Source organism: Carya illinoinensis, chromosome 5 (genome assembly GCF_018687715.1).
Source record: "Carya illinoinensis cultivar Pawnee chromosome 5, C.illinoinensisPawnee_v1, whole genome shotgun sequence".
Lineage (NCBI taxonomy): Eukaryota > Viridiplantae > Streptophyta > Magnoliopsida > Fagales > Juglandaceae > Carya > Carya illinoinensis.
Genome location: NC_056756.1, coordinates 11,007,795 through 11,029,598, shown reverse-complemented (window position 1 = coordinate 11,029,598; position 21,804 = coordinate 11,007,795). Strand labels below are relative to the sequence as shown.

The window sequence follows — 21,804 nt, the reverse complement described above, 5'->3', positions numbered from 1 at the left end:
CAAAAATAAATAAATAAAATAAAAAGTAAATAAAAAAATTAAAAAAAAAAAAAAAAAAAGGCTGGAATAATGTATAGCAAGGTATTCTGGCAGGACTTGACATGTACGGAGCATTGGGACCTCTCCTCCCCATGTTACAGTACCAGAACAGAAGTGTTTGGATGGACAGAAAATTTTTCAGTTTCTTCCATCTTTTGTTTTTTTCTAAGTATTTCAGTTTCTTCCATCTGTTTTGAGCTGCTAGGAAGTTCCTCCTTCCTAGTTACAAGTGATTTTAAAATCATTTCATGTTTTATCTTTGGTTTTTTCTTTCTTGATGATATGTCAGACTATAGATAGGGGCTGCCCGATGTAAATTGAGGTCTTTTGATGATATGTTAGGGGCATTTTTTATAGTTAATTCTTTTATATTAAATATTTATTTTTTTAGATTTCTAAATTTTAATTTGCAAAATTACCTAAACAATTATGTCTAACAGTATATGAATATATGGGTGATAGTGAATCTTAAAACACAAGTATTATACATGGGAAAATTAAAATTAGAAAAAGGTATTAATACAAGTTGAAAACGATCATGAATGAATAAAAGAACAAAGAAGAGGGGTGAAATAAACCGAGTAAAAATTAAAGTGAGTTTATGATAAGAATCGGCACTACAATAGGTAAAAGAGTGAATTAACAAAAACATAAAAGAACAAAAGAGCATATGTTTCTTGTGCCTTTCTTCTAATATGTATATTTGCCACATTTGGAGTGTTAATTGGCCTTTCTTCTTTTCGCCACCGACGTAATTTATTTTTTACAGAATTATTTTATTTTTAAATCGATGTGTAGAACATATTATCAATATCATTTAAATAATATGATTTGATTTGTAAGATTCAAATTTTAAATTTTTCTTTTAAATTAAATTATGTTATGTAAGTATTTTATTGTGTATATTATCTACACCGACTTATAAAGAGCATAGTTTATTTTTTGTATCATGTCGGATGTCGGGTTAGAAGGTGATGCAAAACATGTGATTGATGTCCTAACTCCTAAGAAAAGAGAAATGAGGATTTCAGTTCGATCCTTCGGCCATCTTATATATCCAAGATATTCATAGCAAGCTTGTTTCCTCGTGCCGTTGAAACTAAAGCATATTAAAAAAGGGCAGGAAACCAAGTGGCAAGTAGCACATTTCTTGTTATCAAAAAAATGTAAAAAAAGTAGCACATTTCTTGGTCAAAGCAGCCATGAATTTGGTGTTATATTTATTATAGATTATAATATTAAATATGTAGATGCATTGAATGTGTGTTATTATTTAACTTTGTGAATTACAAAAAGGAAATGGGTTTGAAACTCTATAGCTACATTTTGATGATTTAATTTTAACAACTACAGGTCTAAGAGTATTGTTATTAGATTATGTATATGTAAAGGACATTTTTAATAAATAAAAGATGAATTTAAATTTTAACTATTTTATTTACATAAGTCTCTACATTAGAATAATTATTTTTTTTATTATATAACAATAAGATAATATGAAATGAATTAAATTTTCTCTATTCACATCATATTTTTGTATTTGATTATCTATTTATTTATTATATAGTAATGAGTAATTAATAAATTAAAAAATATTTAATTTTTTTAATTTCTAATTTATTTAATTTTTGATATTTTAATTATTAATTTATTTAATTTATCATGTTTTACTATTTAATTTAAAGAAATTGAGAAAAATTTGTGGATGTAGATAGAAAGAAGAGAGTGTTATAAAAAAATAATAAAATAAATATTTGATGTGTGTATAGTAACTATCAAATTTGGTTTTTGTTTTAAAATTACTATAACTAAAAGCTATTGTAACTACTATTTACTTAATCTAATGTGTCGTAATAGCTAAAAAGTAAAATATTTTTACATTTAAATATTTAATGAGAGTGCTCTAAGGGGCGAACGCGGTGCACAGGATCCGATCTGTGGGCTGAATAGGCGCTTGAAGGGGTGCAATGCTTTAAAACTAATTCACAATAAAAGTGACATTAGACTAGGCATGCCCTATGGCCTTTTAGTGAAATATTATATCCTTTAAACTAATAACTATCGCTTGAAAAGTCAAGTTGTGATATTTTATATAAAAATTTTATGTGAAATTATTTTTGTGTATTTTATTAATGTAATTGATTGTATATTTAAAAAAATTAATATAACTAATCACATCAATAGAGTGCATAAAAAGTACGTAAAAATGACTGTATATAACATTATTCTTAAATAGAGAATGAGACCTATGAATTTACAAATTCTGTTTTTCCATTTGTTCAGTCATTTACATGATGTTATAGAGAAATTTTAAAGGAAAAACTTTTAAATTACTATATTCAGTTAGTGACTTTTGTTGTATCCTGAAGGTGAATTATTTATAATTCAATAGCATACTCTTTCAAATGGGGATAATTATCATCTTAAAGATAATATTCTACATGTCCCAAAGTTGTATTTATTTTTTTAGATTAATAGATCCACTCAAATTTTTTAAACATTTGTTTGTTGGTCATATTGTTGTAAATTCTGTACCAGACAACATTCAATCTCTTGCAATGGTTGATGCTATGCTTGTTCATTAATGAAGTGGGTTTCTTATATTTATAAAAAACTAAAAATATCTCGAAATTAAAAATTGAATAGTTCTATATATGTGCATGAGGGCGTCTCATGGGTTGGGGTGGGCCTGACCACAGAACCTATATAAGATAAATGAAGGCAGTAGTTCGCTTGCTAAAAAGCTTTACACCCTTTTTATATTATATTAGCTTGCATAAAAAATTAAATAATTAATTAAGAAGATTATTAGATCAACAAAAGAGATCTTATAGAAATAGAGTTGATTTAGTTACATAAAATTAAATTATTTCATCTCATATAATAATTATAAATTTTTTAAATTCTTACATCAAATATAATAAATAATTTAATTTTTTTAAATTTCAAAATAAAATTAATTTTAAAAAATTATATTATAACAATATTTTATTCAATTTTTAACAAAATATCTCATTTCATTTAATCTGAACTGTGTAACTAAACGAAACTAAATTTATAAATTGATATAGCTTAATATCATACGTCATATTTACTTTACAATAAAAAAAATCTCTTACAACCTACTACACTATATCTACATTAATTTATAAATTATTTCTGTAAACCAAATATTTTAAATTAATTAAACTAATATGTTATTTTTAAGTGAACAAAAGCATGCAAGACGCTAAAATAATGAAAGAAGGAAAAAAAAGTTGAAGAAAAGCAAGACTTATTGCTTTTGTGGATGACAACTGAAAAGTCAGTGTATTTCGGATTTTTCCTCAAGAAAAGATCAAAGAAAAGCTGTGCCTAAAATATTCTTTGTTGGGTCTTGAGCGAAAGGGCCGAAAGTGCAGCCAACAGGTGATTGTCGTGATTAGCTTCAGGTTCTTCCCCTTGCCCATTTTCATTCTTGTCAAAACTGCATGGGGAGAACGGTCCTAGGCAAGTTCGTCCTTTTCAGTTTGGGGCATGCACTTTGAGAACCATCTTCGAAGGTTTCGTGCATGGCCAGCCGCATTACAGTAACCAGAAGCATGCACGTGCCATTTGTTTTTTTCCTTCCTATTCTTTCAATCTTCTTCCTCGATCCCTCCTCTAATGATTATCTTACATGCATCTGTGGTCTAGCTCGGAACGAATCAATATCGACTCTACTATAACACCTTCACGGCCACTCATATAAACTATATACTGGAAAAAAATAAACACAATATATTGCAGGCTGCAGCCCCACTGTCATCAAACAGCTTACACGCGACCCGTTAATTTGTCCCATTGCAGCCATTAAAATGGATGAAAAATTATTATAAGAAAATTAGACAGTTATTGTCACTTACTTCTTGCGAATAAGACTATATTTTGCTAAAACAATCTCGATCATATTAATAGGATATAGTCATCTTCACAAAAAATAAGTGGCAATAATTATCCAATTTTTTTTTATAATGAATAAGTGATATGATACAATCTTGAATCTATAGAGATGTTAATTGAGGATTTAAAGTATCAATTTGTTATAGTTCATTGAAAAATTTGTTTATTTTAATATTGATGGCGCTTTTTAGTTGAGATATATTGATGAATTTATCAGCAATAATCTTCTAAACAAATAGCTGAATAATCTTTAAAGAGTAATATTAAATATAATTTTAAAAATTCTACATACTTTATTTGAAAAAAAAAAAGAGTATAATTTAAAAAATGATTTTTTCTTCTAGATTTATTTTCTTTTTTAAAGACGTACGAAATTTGCACTCAAGACTAAATATCATTTGGAAAATGATGCATCCACTTGCATCCTGATAAAAGTTACCAATTTCTTTTTTCTTTTTTTACTTAATTACTAAAAAAATATTTTTAAATGAGTTTTTGATTTTTTTAAATATTTAAAAATATTTTAAAAAATACCAAAAAAAGGCATTTTACACTTTTCCAAAAAAAAAAGTCATATCATTTCTAAACTTCAAAATATCTAATGGAAATATCAAAGTTACCTTAAAAGTCACTACAGTACAAAACCACGCATTTAATGAGGCAAAGAATCATTTGCATGCTTTTTCCATCACTTTTAATTAAAGAGAAATGCCCTTCAACTTTCATCATCAAAAGTCTTTTGAGCTCCTTTTTCTTTTTTAACTTTGGGTTTAAAAACTAGAGAAAAATAGATGTTGCCCACTGGCCACTGCATGCCATTATTATTCAAATTGGACAATACCAGGCTCTTATTACCATCTAATAGTTTAACATACCCAAATTAACCCTTGTGCTTCCTTTAGAGAAAGACTGCATGGCAGGTGTTTTCCAATAGGATTATAGCACGTGGATTTGTGAGTACTCTCGTTTCTCGACTTTTATAATCAACTTAAGCGCACGTTATACCCACCACCATGCCACTTCCCCCCATGACAGAAAAGCCACAAGCAGCTTTTTGCATGCTATTTAAACCCCATCAAAGCCTTCGGCATTCCTTCATGCTAACACTGCTTTTGCATTAACCCACCCTAGCGGCCCTTAAAATCTTGAGCTTGAGCTTTCGCAAATTTCCTCCATTTTGTTCAAACGCTGTTTTTCTTGATCTCTCTTGGTTTTCCTTCACATTTCATGGGTTTTTTTTTTTTTTCTTTGAAATTCTTAAATAATATTAAAAATGAAGAACAAGGCTTCTATCTTCCTCAAACAGATTATCTCTGTGTTGAGTTCTATCGCTAAAGCCAAGTCAATTGCCATCAAGAACAAAACCAGCGCAGCCAAAGCTCGCTTCCTAGTGTTCTCCTTATTGAAGAACAAGAAGCTTTTACTGGATTCTGTTTCCCACAAGATCCATAGAATTCTTGGACAGCATGAAGAGGAAAGCCAATACGATGCAGACGAGCAGAGAAAGGCCATGGTTCTGTACAATGCCATGGCAAGCGAGTCCACTCACACCCATCTGGTGGAGAGGGTGGAAGAAGATGGCGGCAACGATGATAAGTATCTAGATCCAAGGCGCTCGTTATTTGATGGAAAGGATCTCGACTCTGATCAGGATGAGGAGGGTGGGTACTCCATCATTGATATGGTGAGGAATTCCAAAGAGGAAGGGGAGAATTTCAGCCTGGAAGATGAGATTGATGATGTTGCAGACTTGTTCATCAAGAGGTTCCATAAACAGATGCGATTGCAAAAGCTGGCATCATTCAAGAGGCTCCAAGCGATGATGGAGAGAGGTCGTTAATCAATACTGCATGCATGCTTGTACGAGCTGGAGGAACGGAAAACCATATGTATTAACATTAAGGATCATGCTAGCGTGACGCTACCACAGTTTGGGAATTGTTTTTTTTGGGGGTTATTTTTTGTTATCTTTTTAATATATTTAAATATTTTAAAAAAATAAAAGAAATAGACTAATAAATTAAAAATTACTTCCTTAATCTTAAGTAAAAATATAAATAAATTAATAAACGATATAATAGAGTGATACACTTGAAACAGCTAGCACACTATCATTTCCCTAATATTAATTTATATTATGTTTTGTTGGGAGCATATTTTGCTCCTCCATCAAAGTCTACCTAGCTACCTGTTTGTCTTAACAGATTAAATAAGGAATTATCTGACCCAAAAAGAAATGGAAATAAAAGCAATTGCAATTCACTACTGTATCTGTTATATAACTTCAATCTGGCCTCTTAAGCACGTGTCCCGCCACGGGTTGAGATCGTTAACATGTAAATTGTTGTATGAGTGGCACGTATGACTGTGACATCTTTAATGTCTCAGTCAACAATAAGTAGAAAATAATAATTTAAAAATATTTAATCAGATAATTTAAGGATTACCTGTTGCTCCTATATATACGTGTGGAGAATATTGAACAAGTGCCTTAAATGGATTAATTTTACCCAATGTTTAACCATTACAAAACTTATCCCTAATATACAGAATTATCTGATCATCATATTGTCCATGTCCATAACATGAGGGCTGGGTTTATTCATCCTAATAATTAGGGCAGCTAGAGCTTGCATTTTGATCCACACGATCCTTTGAATAGTTATCCTTTAGGGATGACGAGCCTTGGGCCTCTAGTTTGGGCTAGACCAACATTAACTCCGCCACGACCCATTGCCCCTCTCTCTCTCTCACACACATTTTCTAGAGAAATACTTTAATAAAAAATAAATTATATAAAAATAATATCATAAAATGACGTAACTTCATGTTATTCGTTATATTGTAAAGTTATTTTTATTATAAAATAGATATAACTGATCATATAAAACTATGTGTCAGTTTGTAGAATTATTTTTAAATAATCTCTTTATAGCCTTATCATTTTTTATCAGAGTACTTGGTCTGTAAATTGCATGTTACTCTGTATGTGTAAAATTAAGGAATAAAATTTATTTTATAAGGAGTAAAATTAAGCCAGCCAGATCTATTAATGGTTTCGTGGCTATAATTACGATTATATAATTTTTGCAAAACTTATATATATTCAGTAAAATATAAATATTACTAGCTTCTTTATAAATTTGAATTGGAAATTAATTAAAAAGTTGTGAAGAAATCAAGTATTTTCTATAATAAGGTTATTGTCGTTATTTGTTTATTTAACTTTTGGGATTTATTTATTTATTTATTGTACAGATGTAATGACATTCGGAGTTTTGGGCCTTGTATGGTCGATGTTAACATGCATGCAGTTGACCATGAGCTGTAATTACTAATTACACACTTGGCACGAAGTATATTTTTGCTAATATATGGGGAGTCCAATGTATCGATTTAAGAAGGTGACAAATTTATAAACATTCTAGACTAGATTAACAATCGAATTCCTAAAATTTGTAATAATTATAATGAAACGTTTACACAAATTTGATGATTTAGATTTTAAAATTACAACTAAGAAGTTATAAATATATATACGCAACTCGACTTGAGATCAAAACATCATATCATTATAATTATAAAAATTTTATGTGCAGTAATATTTGGTATTTTTTTGTGCATTTCACTAATATGATTAGTTGTATATTAAAAAAATTTATGCAACCAATCAAATCAATAAAAGTATGTAAAAAATACATAAAATTGATTATATATAATATTACTCTTTATATTATGTGAAAAATATCTAATAAAAATTAATAATTTAAATGATTTATCGTTCCTATTGTTAAAAGATTGTAAAATCAATTGTAATTTGTAGGAGTATAATATTTTCATAATCTTTAACCTTAAAATCTTTTTAAAAGGCTGTGAGTATTATTTTGCTAATACTTTATACTTGTTTAAGTTGTTTTTAAGAGATCAAAAGAGTTAAAAGAAATTTTCAAGACAAAAATGGATATTCCGATTGGCCAATCACCAACGTTTTCATTCAAATAACGTATTCACCTGAGTCATCCATTTAACTCTTCAGAGGTTGAATAATTAAACCAGTTACCATGGTTTTAATTTGAATTTTAAACAAAATCCAAAAAATAGCTGTTTCTAATCTTCCAGTGATGAAAGAACACGAGAACATACAGACTTCACCCCTTTTCCTTCCCCAATGTTCATGCACGAGCATATATATATATATACACGCCTGTATATTTACTATTCCAGGATTCCTCATAAAAACACGTAGCCGTTTGAGAGAGTGGTGGTTTTTGTGGCCATCAAGACGCATCCGATAATCCGAAATGTAAGCATTGCAGTAAAACTGTTACTGGTCTGATTCGTATTATTTGCCAAAGGTATTTTCATTTATTCGGCTAAGAGATCCACAACTGGACTTGAAATCAGGGTGTTACTCTACTTATCTAAATTCTTTATGAATTTAATCGCTCTCTCTTTTGCCTGTCGTTCTTATAACACCTTATGAGCTATCTTGAACTATGGGGTCCCAGCCTGTTGAACTTGCTATTTATTTCTAATTTCCTTTTAGTTGTTTGCTCTTCCTTTTGTTTTTAGTGACGTAGGTAGAATTCTCTAGTAATACCTTCATTTTCTGTGTCTATTCCCCAGTTTCCGTAAAATGACTTGTGATATGTTCTTCGTGTGCTGTTTCCATGGAGTAGTGAAGAGCTATGTTTAGAAAGGAACATTGATATAACCGAATGTATCCATGGGTTGAAATAGGTTTTAACTTCCACATTCTAAATTCTATATACATAACTACAGATTTCTCTGTTCTAGTGAAATTCTTATTCTTTATATATGTATGGATGTAAATGCAGTTGTGGATTTAGTTTTCTGTCATGCAAGCTGGAAATAGGTATCTTGGTTGTACAACTCACTATAAATTGCATAAAATCTGATGGACAGGGTCTCCACACCTCGCCTAGGCCCTATTTTAAAAGATCAATGGTATATTAAATAATAATAATAATAATAATTCCTAGACAACTTATAAAAAAGGTCAGGACATGTGTGGCTATGTGTTGTGAATTACTGAAGTCTTAGTGGAGATGAGAAAAATTATGGAAAATAGAAATGAGTACTGGTTTCACATGGTTGTACTTTCAAAGCTATTGTCTAGAAGTTTTGTATAAGTTGGACTTGGAGCAAGTAGTCCAAGTTTTTGCTATGTTTTAAAGCTTGTCAAGATGCGTATTCGAATTTATGGCTATAGGAAGTAAGAGCTTGAGATTCATAAACATTTCTTGTATCAAGTGGGAATCCTGGAAGTAGACTGTATTAATTTATAGAATCTATAGGGAGTCCTGGAGGCAGAGTATCTAAGGATGTGTTTGGGTACCAAGAGTATTTCAGGTTATGGTTATCATTAATATGTATTCGCATTTTCTACTTCTGCAACTTTCTTGCATCCTGCCAACCAAATTTTTTTTTCTTTATCCTTAATAACTATATGAATTTGTATTTTTTATGGTAGGGAATCCTTCTTTTACAAAGAAGCAAGCAGATCTTTTTGCCGATGACCTTCCAGTTGCGATGCAAGTATCAAAGTCGCTACTTTTTTATACTTGTTTCAGTAAACTGCTGCAAAATTGATAGTCATGATTTTTTTAATTCACGGATATCCCACAAATACAGTTTCATCCATGTGATCACCAAGCTTTGGCTATTATTTGTTTATGACTTGGAGACCGCTACTGCTGTTTATAGAAATAGAATCAGTCGAGATCCAATATTTTTTACAGCAAAAGCTCCATCAGTGGGAGGTTTTTATGCAATCAATCGATGTGGACAGGTGTTATTGGTTACTATAAATGATCAAACAATTGTACCATTTGTCAGTGGCCAGGTATCCTCACAAGCATGCATTTTTGTTGGTTTTATTATAGAAAAATAATTATTTTATTTACAAATGGGGTCTATTTACATTTACAGTTGAACAATTTGAAGCTTTCTATCAATCTTCCCAAAATGGGAAATCTTTCTGGAACCGAGCAGCTTAGAAGCTGATTCTTTTTCCATTTATAGTACCCCTTTAGCTAGTTTGAAAATTTTCAGCAGATAAAAATCAAAATCAATCAGTAGTTATTTAAAGCAGTTATGCAATTATGTTGTAGTTTGTGATTTGATAATGCTTTGAAAGATTGGTTTTTTTAATGATCAAGGCACTCTCTTTACATACCCTAAAAAGACTTCTTCACTGCAAAGTATTGAAAAGTTTTAAGTACTTTTGTAGATTTTCTAAGCATACCAATGCTGCCTAGCCTTTAATAAGTAGAGATAAATGTGATTTATTAATAATGTTAACTGTTGACCCTCTTTTTGTTACTTTTAACAAGTGTAGTATGATTACATCCCAAGAATGAAAAAGATGATGCTTTCGGCTGTGGGTGCTGAGGTTAGCGAACTCCTGTTCTTGGGAATATAGCGTATCCCTGCCTCATATTCACTGTGGACGTGGGAATATGGACGTGTATTATCTCCATTGCGTTTTAGTACCTGGGGTCTCAATGGTAGAACAAATGATGTTTGTGTTGCATATATTGAACGGCAATATGTAATTACATGTTTTTTTTTCTTTAACTGCTTGTGTGTGAATATATGCTTAGAGTTCGAATTATTTATTGCTCTGTGCCTTCTTATAATACTAAAAATCCAGGGATGCTTGGTTTTGGGTATCAGGTTGTCCAACGTTTCCAAGAAGGGACCGTATTGGACCCGGAAATGCTAACATACAGGAAAGTTGGTGCAGGAATTACGCACACCTCCCACTGCATCATTTTTCACGTCTCCTTTCGTGCACAATTCCTGCACCCAAACATCTGCATCAATAATTTTTCTTTGGAACTATTTGCCCAAACGAAGTGCAGAACTTGCTGCCGAGTCCCCACAAGGAATCCTCCAAACACCGGACTGGTTCATTTAATATGGTTTGTTTGTAAATACCCTAAATTCCCATTTCTTTTTTTGTAAGTAGACTACTTAGGCCATTACGAAACGCTTGGACCCGTCTTCTTCCCCTCACAATTCACAAAGTCACCTCAGTGGAAAAAAACGTGTGGCGAGATTCTCCATTGACCCTTTCTCCAAGTCCACGAGCCACAGCCGCAGCTCCTCCACAGCGACGCCACCTCCACAGCCAACGTCCGCAGCGGCACAGCCAACGTCGATCTCCACAACCAACGGCGCAGCTCCGACGACGCCAGAATCCCAAATCCCCTTTAAGGCTTTAACGTCACTGACTCACTGTAGGTATCGTATTAAATTTGCCCTCTGTATCTCGAATCTTGAAAATTTCTGCTGCTTTCTACATGGTTTCATCTCTTGACCCCATTCATAAACAAATTTATATGTATTTAAAGCCATGTCTGCTGTGTTGCTTGCGAGTAATTTATTGATACGATATGATTTTAACTATATAATAGATATGATTTTAACTATATTAATAGATTTGACCTGAGAATGTTAGTCTTGATATTTGATGTTGATGATGATGGTGGTGATATTGAAGAAAATATTTTGAATAACGTTTCAAATGTTGATCCTTATTGTCTTTTTTTTTTTTTTGTTATAATCAATTGATCCTTAGTCTTATTATGTAAACTCATGGCTGCTGCTTCCAGACTGAACTCTACATGGTCTCGCAGGGGCTACCGGGCACCGACCTTAATTTTTCACGTTCCAAGATAACATTCAAAATCTTTCCAGGGACATAACTTCTCTTTTTGATATCTGGAGATTTTTCATCCTCTGCTGCTAAATTGAAAGCATGCACCTCTGTCCACCCTTCTTCAACCTGTATGGTACCTCTTGTCTTGCTGTGATCTGAACAGGTAAGACAATAGTGAAATGCCGGTTTAAACCATACAACAGTTACAGGCTCTTCATCCTTCTTATGGACTGCATCTCGCAACTATAAAAACATTTTGATATTTTTTAGCATCGTAAATTATGTTTATATTGATATACATGAAAAATATACATTATATATATAAACATTTCCATTATTATAGTAAGTTTGTCCTATCTATGGATAAATTTCTAACATTGTCATTAATTCTGATTCTTAAGACAAAGGAGGATTGATGAATATAAGAATGCATTGAGGTTCGGGCTTCTCAGAAAGGCACCCAACAAAACATAAAAACCAATGCCCTGGTATTTCAGTTTGTAAAATGGATGGAGTCTGCATCTGACTCATTATAATTGCATAGTTTTTGTCAACATCTGCATCTCACCATCAAGAATTTTTGCCTCATTCGAACCCAGCATGACACAACTGCTGTCAAAAATCTCCTTTTTCCGACGATTGATAACAATATAAACTCCAACACCCCACACAGAGAGAGAGAGAGCCGTCACCATATCGGCTGGAGAGACAACCAAGAGGGAATTTTTGCAGTAATTCTCCACAAATTAGGCTTAAGAATCAGCTATACAGGTGAAAAAAAAACTTGAGCTTCTCTTTCTCTCTCTGTTTTGCCTGGTATTTTTTTCAAGTTTTTTTTTCCCCTCCTGAAGATATAGTTGTGTAGACTCGACTCCAGTTTATTTAAGCAACTGCTAAAGTTGAAAGGGCGACTGAAATTCTAAGCAAAATGGTTTCTTGCAATCTTCTCTTAGAAGCGATCACTTAATGGTGAGGCAACATCTTTCCTCTAGGAATATGACTAATTTACTTGCCCAATTCCAGTCGAACGTGATCTCTTGCCAGATTTTCTGGCGAATCCCAACATATTAGCAATGACACCTTCATATAGATACTTGAAATAATTTGCATCTCATAATGGTTAATTTGGTGTAGTCGAATTTGGTATAGTGAATACCAAATCCTAATTTTTTTTCTTTAATTTGAGGATATGCAGGACCGGATGCCATTCAAGTTGACAGGCTGTGTTGGCAGAATTGACTGACCCAATAGGGAGACCGAGATACCTGAAACGGACTTTAAAATTTCTGCAAATTCCGATAATTCGATGAGCTTCAATATAGGAATTGAGGATATATCTCTGGCAGTGCTGCAGGAACTATGTAACAAGGCAGTAATGCAAGCAACAGAGCTTGTTAATGAAACAAAGGAAGTGGTGCTTAACAAGGATTGCTTTCAGGAATTCTTGAGGACTATTTCTGAGCTTAAAAACCTGCTTGGTACATTGAATTTCAAGAAAGTTATTGATGCAACGGGTTCAGAATCCACAAAAGCTGCATTAGAGAACTTGAATTTTCAGCTGAAGAAAGCCTGCAAGATCATTAAAGATTACAAATCCGGAAGCCACATCCATCTCATATTAAAGTCACACTCGATGCTTTCGCAGATGCAGGACGTGGCCAAAGATATTGCCAGCACTATTTCTTCATTTCAGCTGATCAATCTTGCTATGGCTACCCGGATCATGGGCAACCTGAGCAAAATGGAGTTCCAATCAGCAGCATTTGCAACAGATGCAATTGCTTTAGAAATAGAGAATTTAATATCCCAGGAAAGTAAAAATCAGGAGCATGCTGTAAAGCTCCTGAAGAAGATTGCAGAAGCTGTTGGTGCTAATGTGAATGCATCCATGGTTCAAAATGAGCTGGAACTTCTGAAGCAGGAAAAAGAAGAGATGGAAACTCAAAAGAAGCAGGCAGAGGCACTTCAGTTGTCGCAGTTGATACAGTTCTTGTACAGTACAGAAATTGTTACGATACCAGACGATGAGAGAATTGCCTCATACCACCAGCATTATCCAATTGATTCATTTATCTGTCCATTGTGCAAGGAGATGATGACCGACCCAGTTGCAATCTCCTGTGGTCACAGCTTTGAGAGGAAAGCAATTCGGGAACACTTCCGAATGGGGGAGAAAAAGTGCCCTACCTGCAAACAGGAGCTCCTATCACTGGACCTTACTCCAAACCTTTCCCTTCGAAACTCTATTGAAGAATGGAAGCAGCGAGACATGGACTTAAAATTCCAAGCTGCACTGGCTGGACTTACATCAAATGACCATTCTAGACAGAACAAGGCCTTAGAAGATTTGCAAGGTTTGCTGGAGATGCCTTCATATGCAGTAAAATTCGCGGAAGAAGGACTCATACCAAAGTTGGTGGAGTTACTAAAAGACAATATACTAAACGGGGTGGCCACGCTAAAATGCCTCTACTTCTTGGCTAAATACTGTGATAATCATAGGGTAAGCAAATGCTGAGAATAGTATTGACTTATCGTATTTCGATCTCATCTTCCACCAAGCTAAATTTAGGAGTTCTTTGTTGCTTGGAACTTGCAGGAATCCATTGTTACATCAGGGGCTGTACGCTGCATTGTGAAGCAGATATATAAAGTTGGAACAGAACCTGTTGCCATTGCAATCTTGTTGGAGCTGTCAAAAAGAGAAACCCTTTCAGAAAAAATAGGAAGTACAAAAGACTGTATTCCTCTTCTTGTTTCATTACTCCCTAACGATAACCTGGATGTCTCACAGAATGCCAACAAGGTGTTGCAGAATCTCTCGTCCAACACACATTTTGTTGTAAAGATGGCTGAAGCGGGACACTTCCAACCATTTGTGGCTCGCTTTAACCAAGGTCAGATTATCGATCATGTGATGCATATCCACTGGCAAATCATATGCTAACCTAGATCTCCTTGCAGGACCTCAAGAAACCAGAACATTGATGGCCGCAGCATTGATAGAGATGCAACTCAAGGAGAGCAATATTAAGGACTTACAAAACAGGCAATTCATACATAACCTAGTCCAGATGCTTTCTTCAAGCGCCCCAGCATGCAAAGTAGCTTGTCTCAAATCTATCAAAAAGCTCGTACAGTACCCCAAGATGGTAAAGAGACTTCTGAAGGATCCTGTTACAATACCCCATTTGCTTGGTCTCATTTCATTTGTCAGGTCTGATCCGCATGTGAAAGAAGAAGCAGCTGAGATTCTCACTCTGCTAATTGGAGCCAGTCAGCACCTAGAACTCGATAAATATCAGGGTTTGCAGGAGCTGCAATCAAAGCACAATGTCAGTCTCCTTCTGCAGGGTGTGGCCAACTCTGATCCTCAAACTAAGGTCCAATTTTTACGCCTGCTGGTTGAACTCTGCCATAAATCAGAGACAACTCAAAACCTAATTCGATCAGATATGGATGCAGTTGGGAAACTCTTCTCTTTGCTTCACAGTGACGAGCCCGTCGCAGTGAGACTGTGGACAATGAAGCTCATATACTGCATTTCTGAAGATCATCCGGCTGGGGCTCCACTACCACCTTCTCCTGTAAAAGAAAGAGCAATTGCGACCTTGGCATGCATCCTCACCTCTTCACCAGATATTGAAGAAAGGTCCACTGCTGCTGGAATCATCAGCCAGCTTCCCAGGGATGATCTTATAATTGATGAGATACTCCGCAAATCGGACACGTTAAAAGCCATTCATGAGGTGATTTGCAGTGCTGATGAGGAAAATAATGGAACCACGGCACCTGCTTGCCGTGGCATATATTTACTAGAAAATTCCCTAGCAGCACTTTTACGATACACAGATCCTAGCAAGCCTGAACTTCAGAGGCAAGTGAGCAAACTTGAACTGTACCCATCACTAGTTCGTGTTCTCTCAGGGGGCAGCTCACTAGCCAAGCAGCGGGCAGCCATTGCACTTGCCAAACTATCCCAATCCACGAGCCTATCACTCTCTAATGGAACCATAACAACAGAGCAAGCCAAGGGCTTCACACCCCTGGTGCATGGGATCATGAAGTTCCTACCAAACATGTCTTGGTGTTGCTCAACCTCACCAGGGAATGGAATTTCATGTTCTGTTCATGGTGTAGCTTGTTCAGATAAAGATACATTCTGCCTCGTCAAGGCAGATGCAGTGAAGCCACTGGTACAAACTTTGAGTGAGACAGAGTCCGGTGTAGCAGAAGCTGCTTTAATGGCACTGGAAACATTGCTGACAGAACATAGCACACTGTCTCGTGCTACTGCAGCCATTGTGGACAACCAAGGAGTGGTGGCCATTCTACAAGTCTTGGAGAAGGGTTCCCTGTCTGCCAAAGCTAAAGCCTTAGACCTCTTCCAGAAGATTCTAAGCCATACACAGATCGCCGAGCCACTATTTCAGCGGTCTGAGGGGATCCTCATCCAGCTTCTTCAGGAGAATGATCTCAAGAAAAAAGTAGCTTTGGTGCTTAAGCATATGAAGATTCTTCCAGAACAATCTTCTTACTTCTGAATTCCTTTGATTCTATAGCATGAAATTACAGTTAAGAATTGGGTATTCAACAGTAGAACACCACAACGGGGTGCATAGAGAGTTGAGAAAGGAGTGTGACTGTGCCCAAGAACTTCAGCTACGAAAAATTCAGTATTTTTCTTGGTGAGATAAGACTACCAGCATGCTTACTATTGGTTCCAAGAAGACGAGATGTACTGCCAAAAGTAAGCTGAAAATTCGCATTCTATAACTCAGTGAGTTTTATTCACAAATTCAAAGATGGATATGGGAATCTCCGGGAACAAAACAACCATAATATTGCCAACTAGCATATTTCAGCAATGTTGCCCTCGTACAGAAGTCTCTTCCATCTCCAAAAGGTGGGGTCTTGAGGTTTGAGTCCTTATTGATTGGGTGGTCTTAGAGAGGGAGTTCCCTCGATCCTGCTTCTCCCACTCAACTAATTTTGAATGAGCAATTTTACTCATCATCCTTACATCACACACCACACTTAATTTTATTTTATTTTTGTTTTATTAGCTAAACTAATTGAACTATTTTACTCATCATCCATTACACTACACATTTGCTAAGGGGAAAAAAATTAAAAATTAAAAAATCAAGTATGGTGTGTGGTGTGTGAATGATAAGTAAAATTTTTCAATTCGAATTCCACCTTTCATTCATTCTCCACCTGCAGCGGCAGCTGAAATTAGATTCTGTGAATGAAGCCATTAAGTGCAGTCCAAAGTCAACTTCGAAGATAGACTGAGCAAAATAAGATAGTTACTCTTATTTTATTTCTTGGAAATTAAAGTCTAGCGATTGACATTATTTTGTATGATTTTCTATTTTGTATGAATTGTACAATATGCAAATTTACATGTAAAGTCTGCTACACATGGTCTCCATTGTCATCATGGATCTATGGCATTGATAATATGGATACATGGAACTTGCAAAGTCTTAATAATTATTATTCCAAGATTAAGATGTGATTATATACTATATATATAAGTTACCGTAGACATTGGAACCATACTTTAAGAGGGGGAGAAAAAAGAATAGGAGCTTAAAATTAGCTTTAGCTTTTCCTCTACTTAGATGGAGCCTAAGCACCTATGGCATTTTTGGATCGAAGATTTTCTTATAAATTTTGGAAAGAGTTATGTGTAAGTGTTGAACACATATAATATATGTATAGGTTGAGAAAATCTCTTGAAATGTTTTTGTGTAAGTTTGAGTGATGGATCCATTGGCATTACAAATTTTTGTGAGAGGTTTTAAATCATGCACATGATTAAATGAAAAATATTCTTAAAAAGATAAATGAAATATGGGTAAGGAGTAAAATGCAACAACCTATAGCTTGTATAGAGGTACAAAATGATAATTACTTCAAGACACGTTCCAATTACTTGTCTAGCTTTATTCAAGCCTCAAATCTGTGTGCATTCCTTGCAATAACATTGAATGCACCACCTCCTTGGAATCTCGCAACAAACAACCTGCAAAGACACATGACAATTGCAAAATATCATAAGAACAATGTATCTCATGGAAATTTGATGCCTGACACGCACGAAAACATTGTAATAGAAGAAGCTAGTGCCATGGGTTATCCACAACAACGAGGCTCTCATATACAAGCTACGTAGATTTTTTTAGGGGTTGTCCACGAAAACATTGTTACAATCATCGAGAACATTACATCATTTTTCAAAATTATGAAGGGTAATGACTATAGTCTACTAATGACTTACTCTTTCACTTCAGAGACCTTTTATCCTCTATATATGTTCATAATGTCATCCTCATACTCTAATAAATACACACACATACACTCATGCACTCACTGATACGCATGCACTCATATTATATAAATCTATTCTTGAGTGCAAGCTGCCGTATGATGTTAAAAAGTTTAGAGTCTTTAGAACATTGACCCAATGCATTCAAGATGGAAGCTCGGGGGCGATATGATCTAAACCTTTTCCCTGAGCTAGTCGTTATAAATGAAAGCAATATGACATCTAAATGGAGTCCAGAAATATTTTTTTTATGTTAGTTAATATCATTTGTTATTATTCTGACGGACAAGTTTTATGGACTGTGCAAAGAAAAATTTAGAAAGCCAGTATATTCAAGACAATGGACTGTCCGAAAAATTCTGAAAGTCTTTACATGAAACAATAAATGGTATTTTCTCTCCTATGAAAATTTATTTTCCATATGTTTGGAAATCTTGAGGCTTCACTTTCCATATGTTTAGATAATCGAGTAAGTTTCTTATTAAACTTCAACTGTTTTCTGATGAAACTCTGGATCTCTATGTAATATTTGCTTCAATTTATAAATATTAAGTTGCCGAGAAAAAAGAAAAGAAAAAGAAACTGCCATATTTATACAAACAATAACTCATTAAGTTTATTTGGAGGTAATCAGCAATTACTTATATATGAGAATGTAACGTACTGTAGAGTAGTCGACGTTTTTTACTGCTTCTGATCAACCAAAAATTAAGGAGGTAAAGAAGTAATACTGTAATTGAAAAGTAAAGGAAGAAGACGAGTGTTGAAGTAATTAACATAGGATCAGCTGCAGGAGATTTAAGCTAGCTAGGGAATGGGCAGTAGCGTTGGGCGTAATCGCCTCTGCATGCAATAATATTGGATTGGCGGAAGGAAGAGTAGGAGCTAATGATAAGATCAGTTCCCATGAGAGAAGTGGGTCCCAATCACATATGATTAGTAGCAATTAAGAAGAAAAGTGATCGATGGGAGATGGATGGCTGATCATAATACCCATCATCCTTGGCTCATCATGATCATGATTTGGATAGATCGAGAGAGGATTTGAATGGCCTTTCAGATCTTTTGAAGGGCAAGCATGGTAAAAAGGGCGTGCCTATATTATTGCACAATCTTCTTATTTAAACAGCCTACATGCAACGGCCGGAAAATAAGGCTCTGCAATCATTCTCTCCTCATCGGAATTTCACTTCAGAAAGCAGAAGAGAAAGAGAATCTCCCTAAAAATCTCTTTGTTTTTCTCTGACAGGCACTAAATAATCAAGTAAATATAAAAGAGTAATATTATATATAGTCATTTTTGCATACTCTCTGTATACTTTACTGATGTGATTGGCTGAATCAATTTTTCTTAATACATAACCAATCTCATTAATAAAGTGTACAAAAAAATACGTAGAAGTAACTGCATATAAAATTTTTCAAAATAGAAAGCTTGTATTTCATTCCAGTGCCTATATATCTAAAAGCTAAGGCCATCTTTTTATTCATAGAATCATATATATACATCATACATCATGAGCAGCTTTAACAACTCATCACCAGCCAACTCACCCTCCTCGTCAAAATCCAAAAGAAAGCTTCAATTGCTAGTAGAAAACTTTTGGTAGTGTTGGACGTATGAAACTTCGACTAGGTCTCTTCCTTCCCCGAGAACTGACTTGATGACCTCCTCGGTTTCCCATTGAATTCTCCTTTCTTTTTAAATCTCCTCTTGTTTCTTTGCATCAACTACAGATATCTAGGTTTTAAGTCAAAAAAAAAAAAAAATTCTGGATATTAAGCTACAATCTGGATATTTGGATTGAATCTAGTTATCCACCCGAATTGAATTCGGATTAATCTGGGTGGATAATCGCCCGATTTTTGGAATCTGGATTTGGATCAAGTTGAACACCCCTAGAGGAGGAAGAGTGGAAGGGAGAAAGAAATGATGAAAAATGGAGGAGATGAAGAAAGGAGGGAGGAAGAGCGGAAGAGGAAGAGAGGGGGAAGAGTGGAAAGGACACAAAGAGGAGAGGAAGAGTGGACACTAGAATGTGGAGGGATGAAGAGAGGAGGAAAGGAATAGATGAGTGAAGGAGATGAGCAAGAGGAGAGGAAGAGATGTGGAAGAGACAAGCAGAGGAGAAGAGAATAAAGAGTGGAGAGGAGAGGAGGAAAGGAAGAAGAGAGGAGGAAGAAAAAAATATAATATTTAAAAATATAACATATAAATAATATATTTTTAGGAGGAATAAATGTTTAATATTAAAAGAGGAAAGAAGAGGAGATGAGGAAGAGTGGAGGGAGGAAGAGGTGGTAGAAAGGAGGAGAGGATGAATAGACAGGAAGAGAAGAGGAAGAGTAGAGGGAGGAAGGGAGAGGAAGAGAAGAGTAGAAGATGAAGAGGGGATAGGAAGAGATGAGGAAGAGTGGGGGAGAGAAAATGGAGGAGTAAGAGAGGATAAGGGAAAAAAACTAGTAATAAACAAATATGGAAAATATTTTGCTATGGATTACTTTTAGAAGTAATGACTGTTATAAATAAGTTTCTAATAATATGCATTGCAAAAATTATGTCTCAAAGAACACAAAATAGAACAATAAAAAAACCTAAATACATTTACCTGGCTCTATAAAATACATAAACATAGCAAGTACCTTCTTTCATCACTCTTTAGAAAGTTTGTTGCTACATTGTTAAAACTAGATCGACTAGCATGGAAAACTTGCACTATTAGACAATCTAACATAACCCCAAATTTTGCAACTAGAGTTAATAAAGAACAACGTTTAAACTTCCACATTATTAAGACAATATAATGTCAAATAAAATGTAAAGTTCATGAAAACATGCCAATAAGAGATAAAGCTTCTAACATAATATACCTGGTAATTCCTTGGGCAACATACCACAATTAGCTTATCATAATATAGTTATTGAAAACTATCAGTGTAACATAAAATGAAATAAAACTAAAATGAGTGGAAGACTTGGTAAGAAACTCATCACAATGTAAACATAATAAATGTAAGGATTTTTCATAAAATATTTCATGCTGAGAACTTAAAATCATGATTGATCATGTTGATGCTTATGCTATGTGTCTTGATTATCTAAATTAACTGATTATTTTGATATGTTTGGCTGGTCTAATTTAACTAAGCTAATTTGGCCAACATACTTCATCCTGTGTGCAAGGTTGTGCACTAACTTCTCCTGCTACAGTACAAACGAAGTCAACTGTGTAGTACTCTGACATACTATGGTAGACCACGCTTGAGTTCATGACTTGCACATCCACTCTAATCTGAATTGATTGGCCATCTAATTAACTGATCTAATTTAACTGTTTCGATCTTATGCATGATATAAAATAGCTTATGTCTTAAGCGACATGAGATGCATGATATACATATTGATATACATAACTTGTAATTTCTGAATCTGAACATGATGCTGAATGTCATGATCATGAGCTGTGCTGAGTGATATGCTGGCATTGACATGCATGGTACATAAAAGGGCTGTCAATGAACTGGCTTGAATAATACATATCTCAACTGAACTGTGATTATCCTAATTCATGATCAAATTACTTACCTCGCTGCTTCCTGAACTCACTTTGTAGTTGTTACCTATACAACGTACTAAATGTCACTAAATTTGTCTGAAATAACGTGTCTTAACATTGTGCTAAATTAATACATATCAAGTTTTATGCAAAAACATTGAATCATAAATATCATATAATTAAACATATTATAATTTATTTAAAATACTTGGGCTAATTCAACTCCATTAAAACAATTCATGGAAACATAAATTCTTAAAAAA

The 21,804-nt window shown here is 34.2% G+C and overlaps 2 protein-coding genes across 7 annotated transcripts; both read left to right on the top strand.

Moving 5' to 3' along the window:
- The first annotated feature begins 5,044 nt into the window (after positions 1–5,044).
- Positions 5,045–5,898, top strand: LOC122311250. Its single transcript, XM_043125721.1, has one exon. The coding sequence runs from the start codon at positions 5,234–5,236 to the stop codon at positions 5,798–5,800; it is 567 nt and encodes a 188-aa protein (XP_042981655.1). The 5' UTR covers positions 5,045–5,233; the 3' UTR covers positions 5,801–5,898.
- Positions 5,899–10,433: 4,535 nt separating this feature from the next.
- LOC122309957 (U-box domain-containing protein 44-like) lies at positions 10,434–17,149 on the top strand. Of its 6 annotated transcripts, none has more exons than XM_043123781.1 (5): positions 10,435–11,225; positions 11,625–11,810; positions 12,843–14,150; positions 14,247–14,544; positions 14,612–17,149. In XM_043123781.1, the coding sequence occupies exons 3-5, from the start codon at positions 12,954–12,956 to the stop codon at positions 16,189–16,191; spliced, it is 3,075 nt and encodes a 1,024-aa protein (XP_042979715.1). In that variant the 5' UTR covers positions 10,435–11,225; positions 11,625–11,810; positions 12,843–12,953; the 3' UTR covers positions 16,192–17,149. The 6 variants fall into 6 exon arrangements, with proteins under 6 accessions (XP_042979720.1, XP_042979718.1, XP_042979715.1 ...); XM_043123783.1 differs by having other exon boundaries at positions 11,601–11,810; XM_043123780.1 differs by having other exon boundaries at positions 10,435–11,229.
- The last annotated feature ends 4,655 nt before the right edge of the window (positions 17,150–21,804 follow it).

Bases quoted from the DNA above. Each gene is read 5' to 3' on its own strand.
- LOC122311250 (XM_043125721.1), top strand. From the start codon at position 5,234: ATGAAGAACAAGGCTTCTATCTTCCTCAAACAGATTATCTCTGTGTTG.
- LOC122309957 (XM_043123786.1), top strand. From the start codon at position 12,954: ATGAGCTTCAATATAGGAATTGAGGATATATCTCTGGCAGTGCTGCAG. The intron at 14,151-14,246 runs GTAAGCAAATGC...TGGAACTTGCAG, and splicing joins AATACTGTGATAATCATAGG to GAATCCATTGTTACATCAGG. The intron at 14,545-14,611 runs GTCAGATTATCG...ATCTCCTTGCAG, and splicing joins TGTGGCTCGCTTTAACCAAG to GACCTCAAGAAACCAGAACA.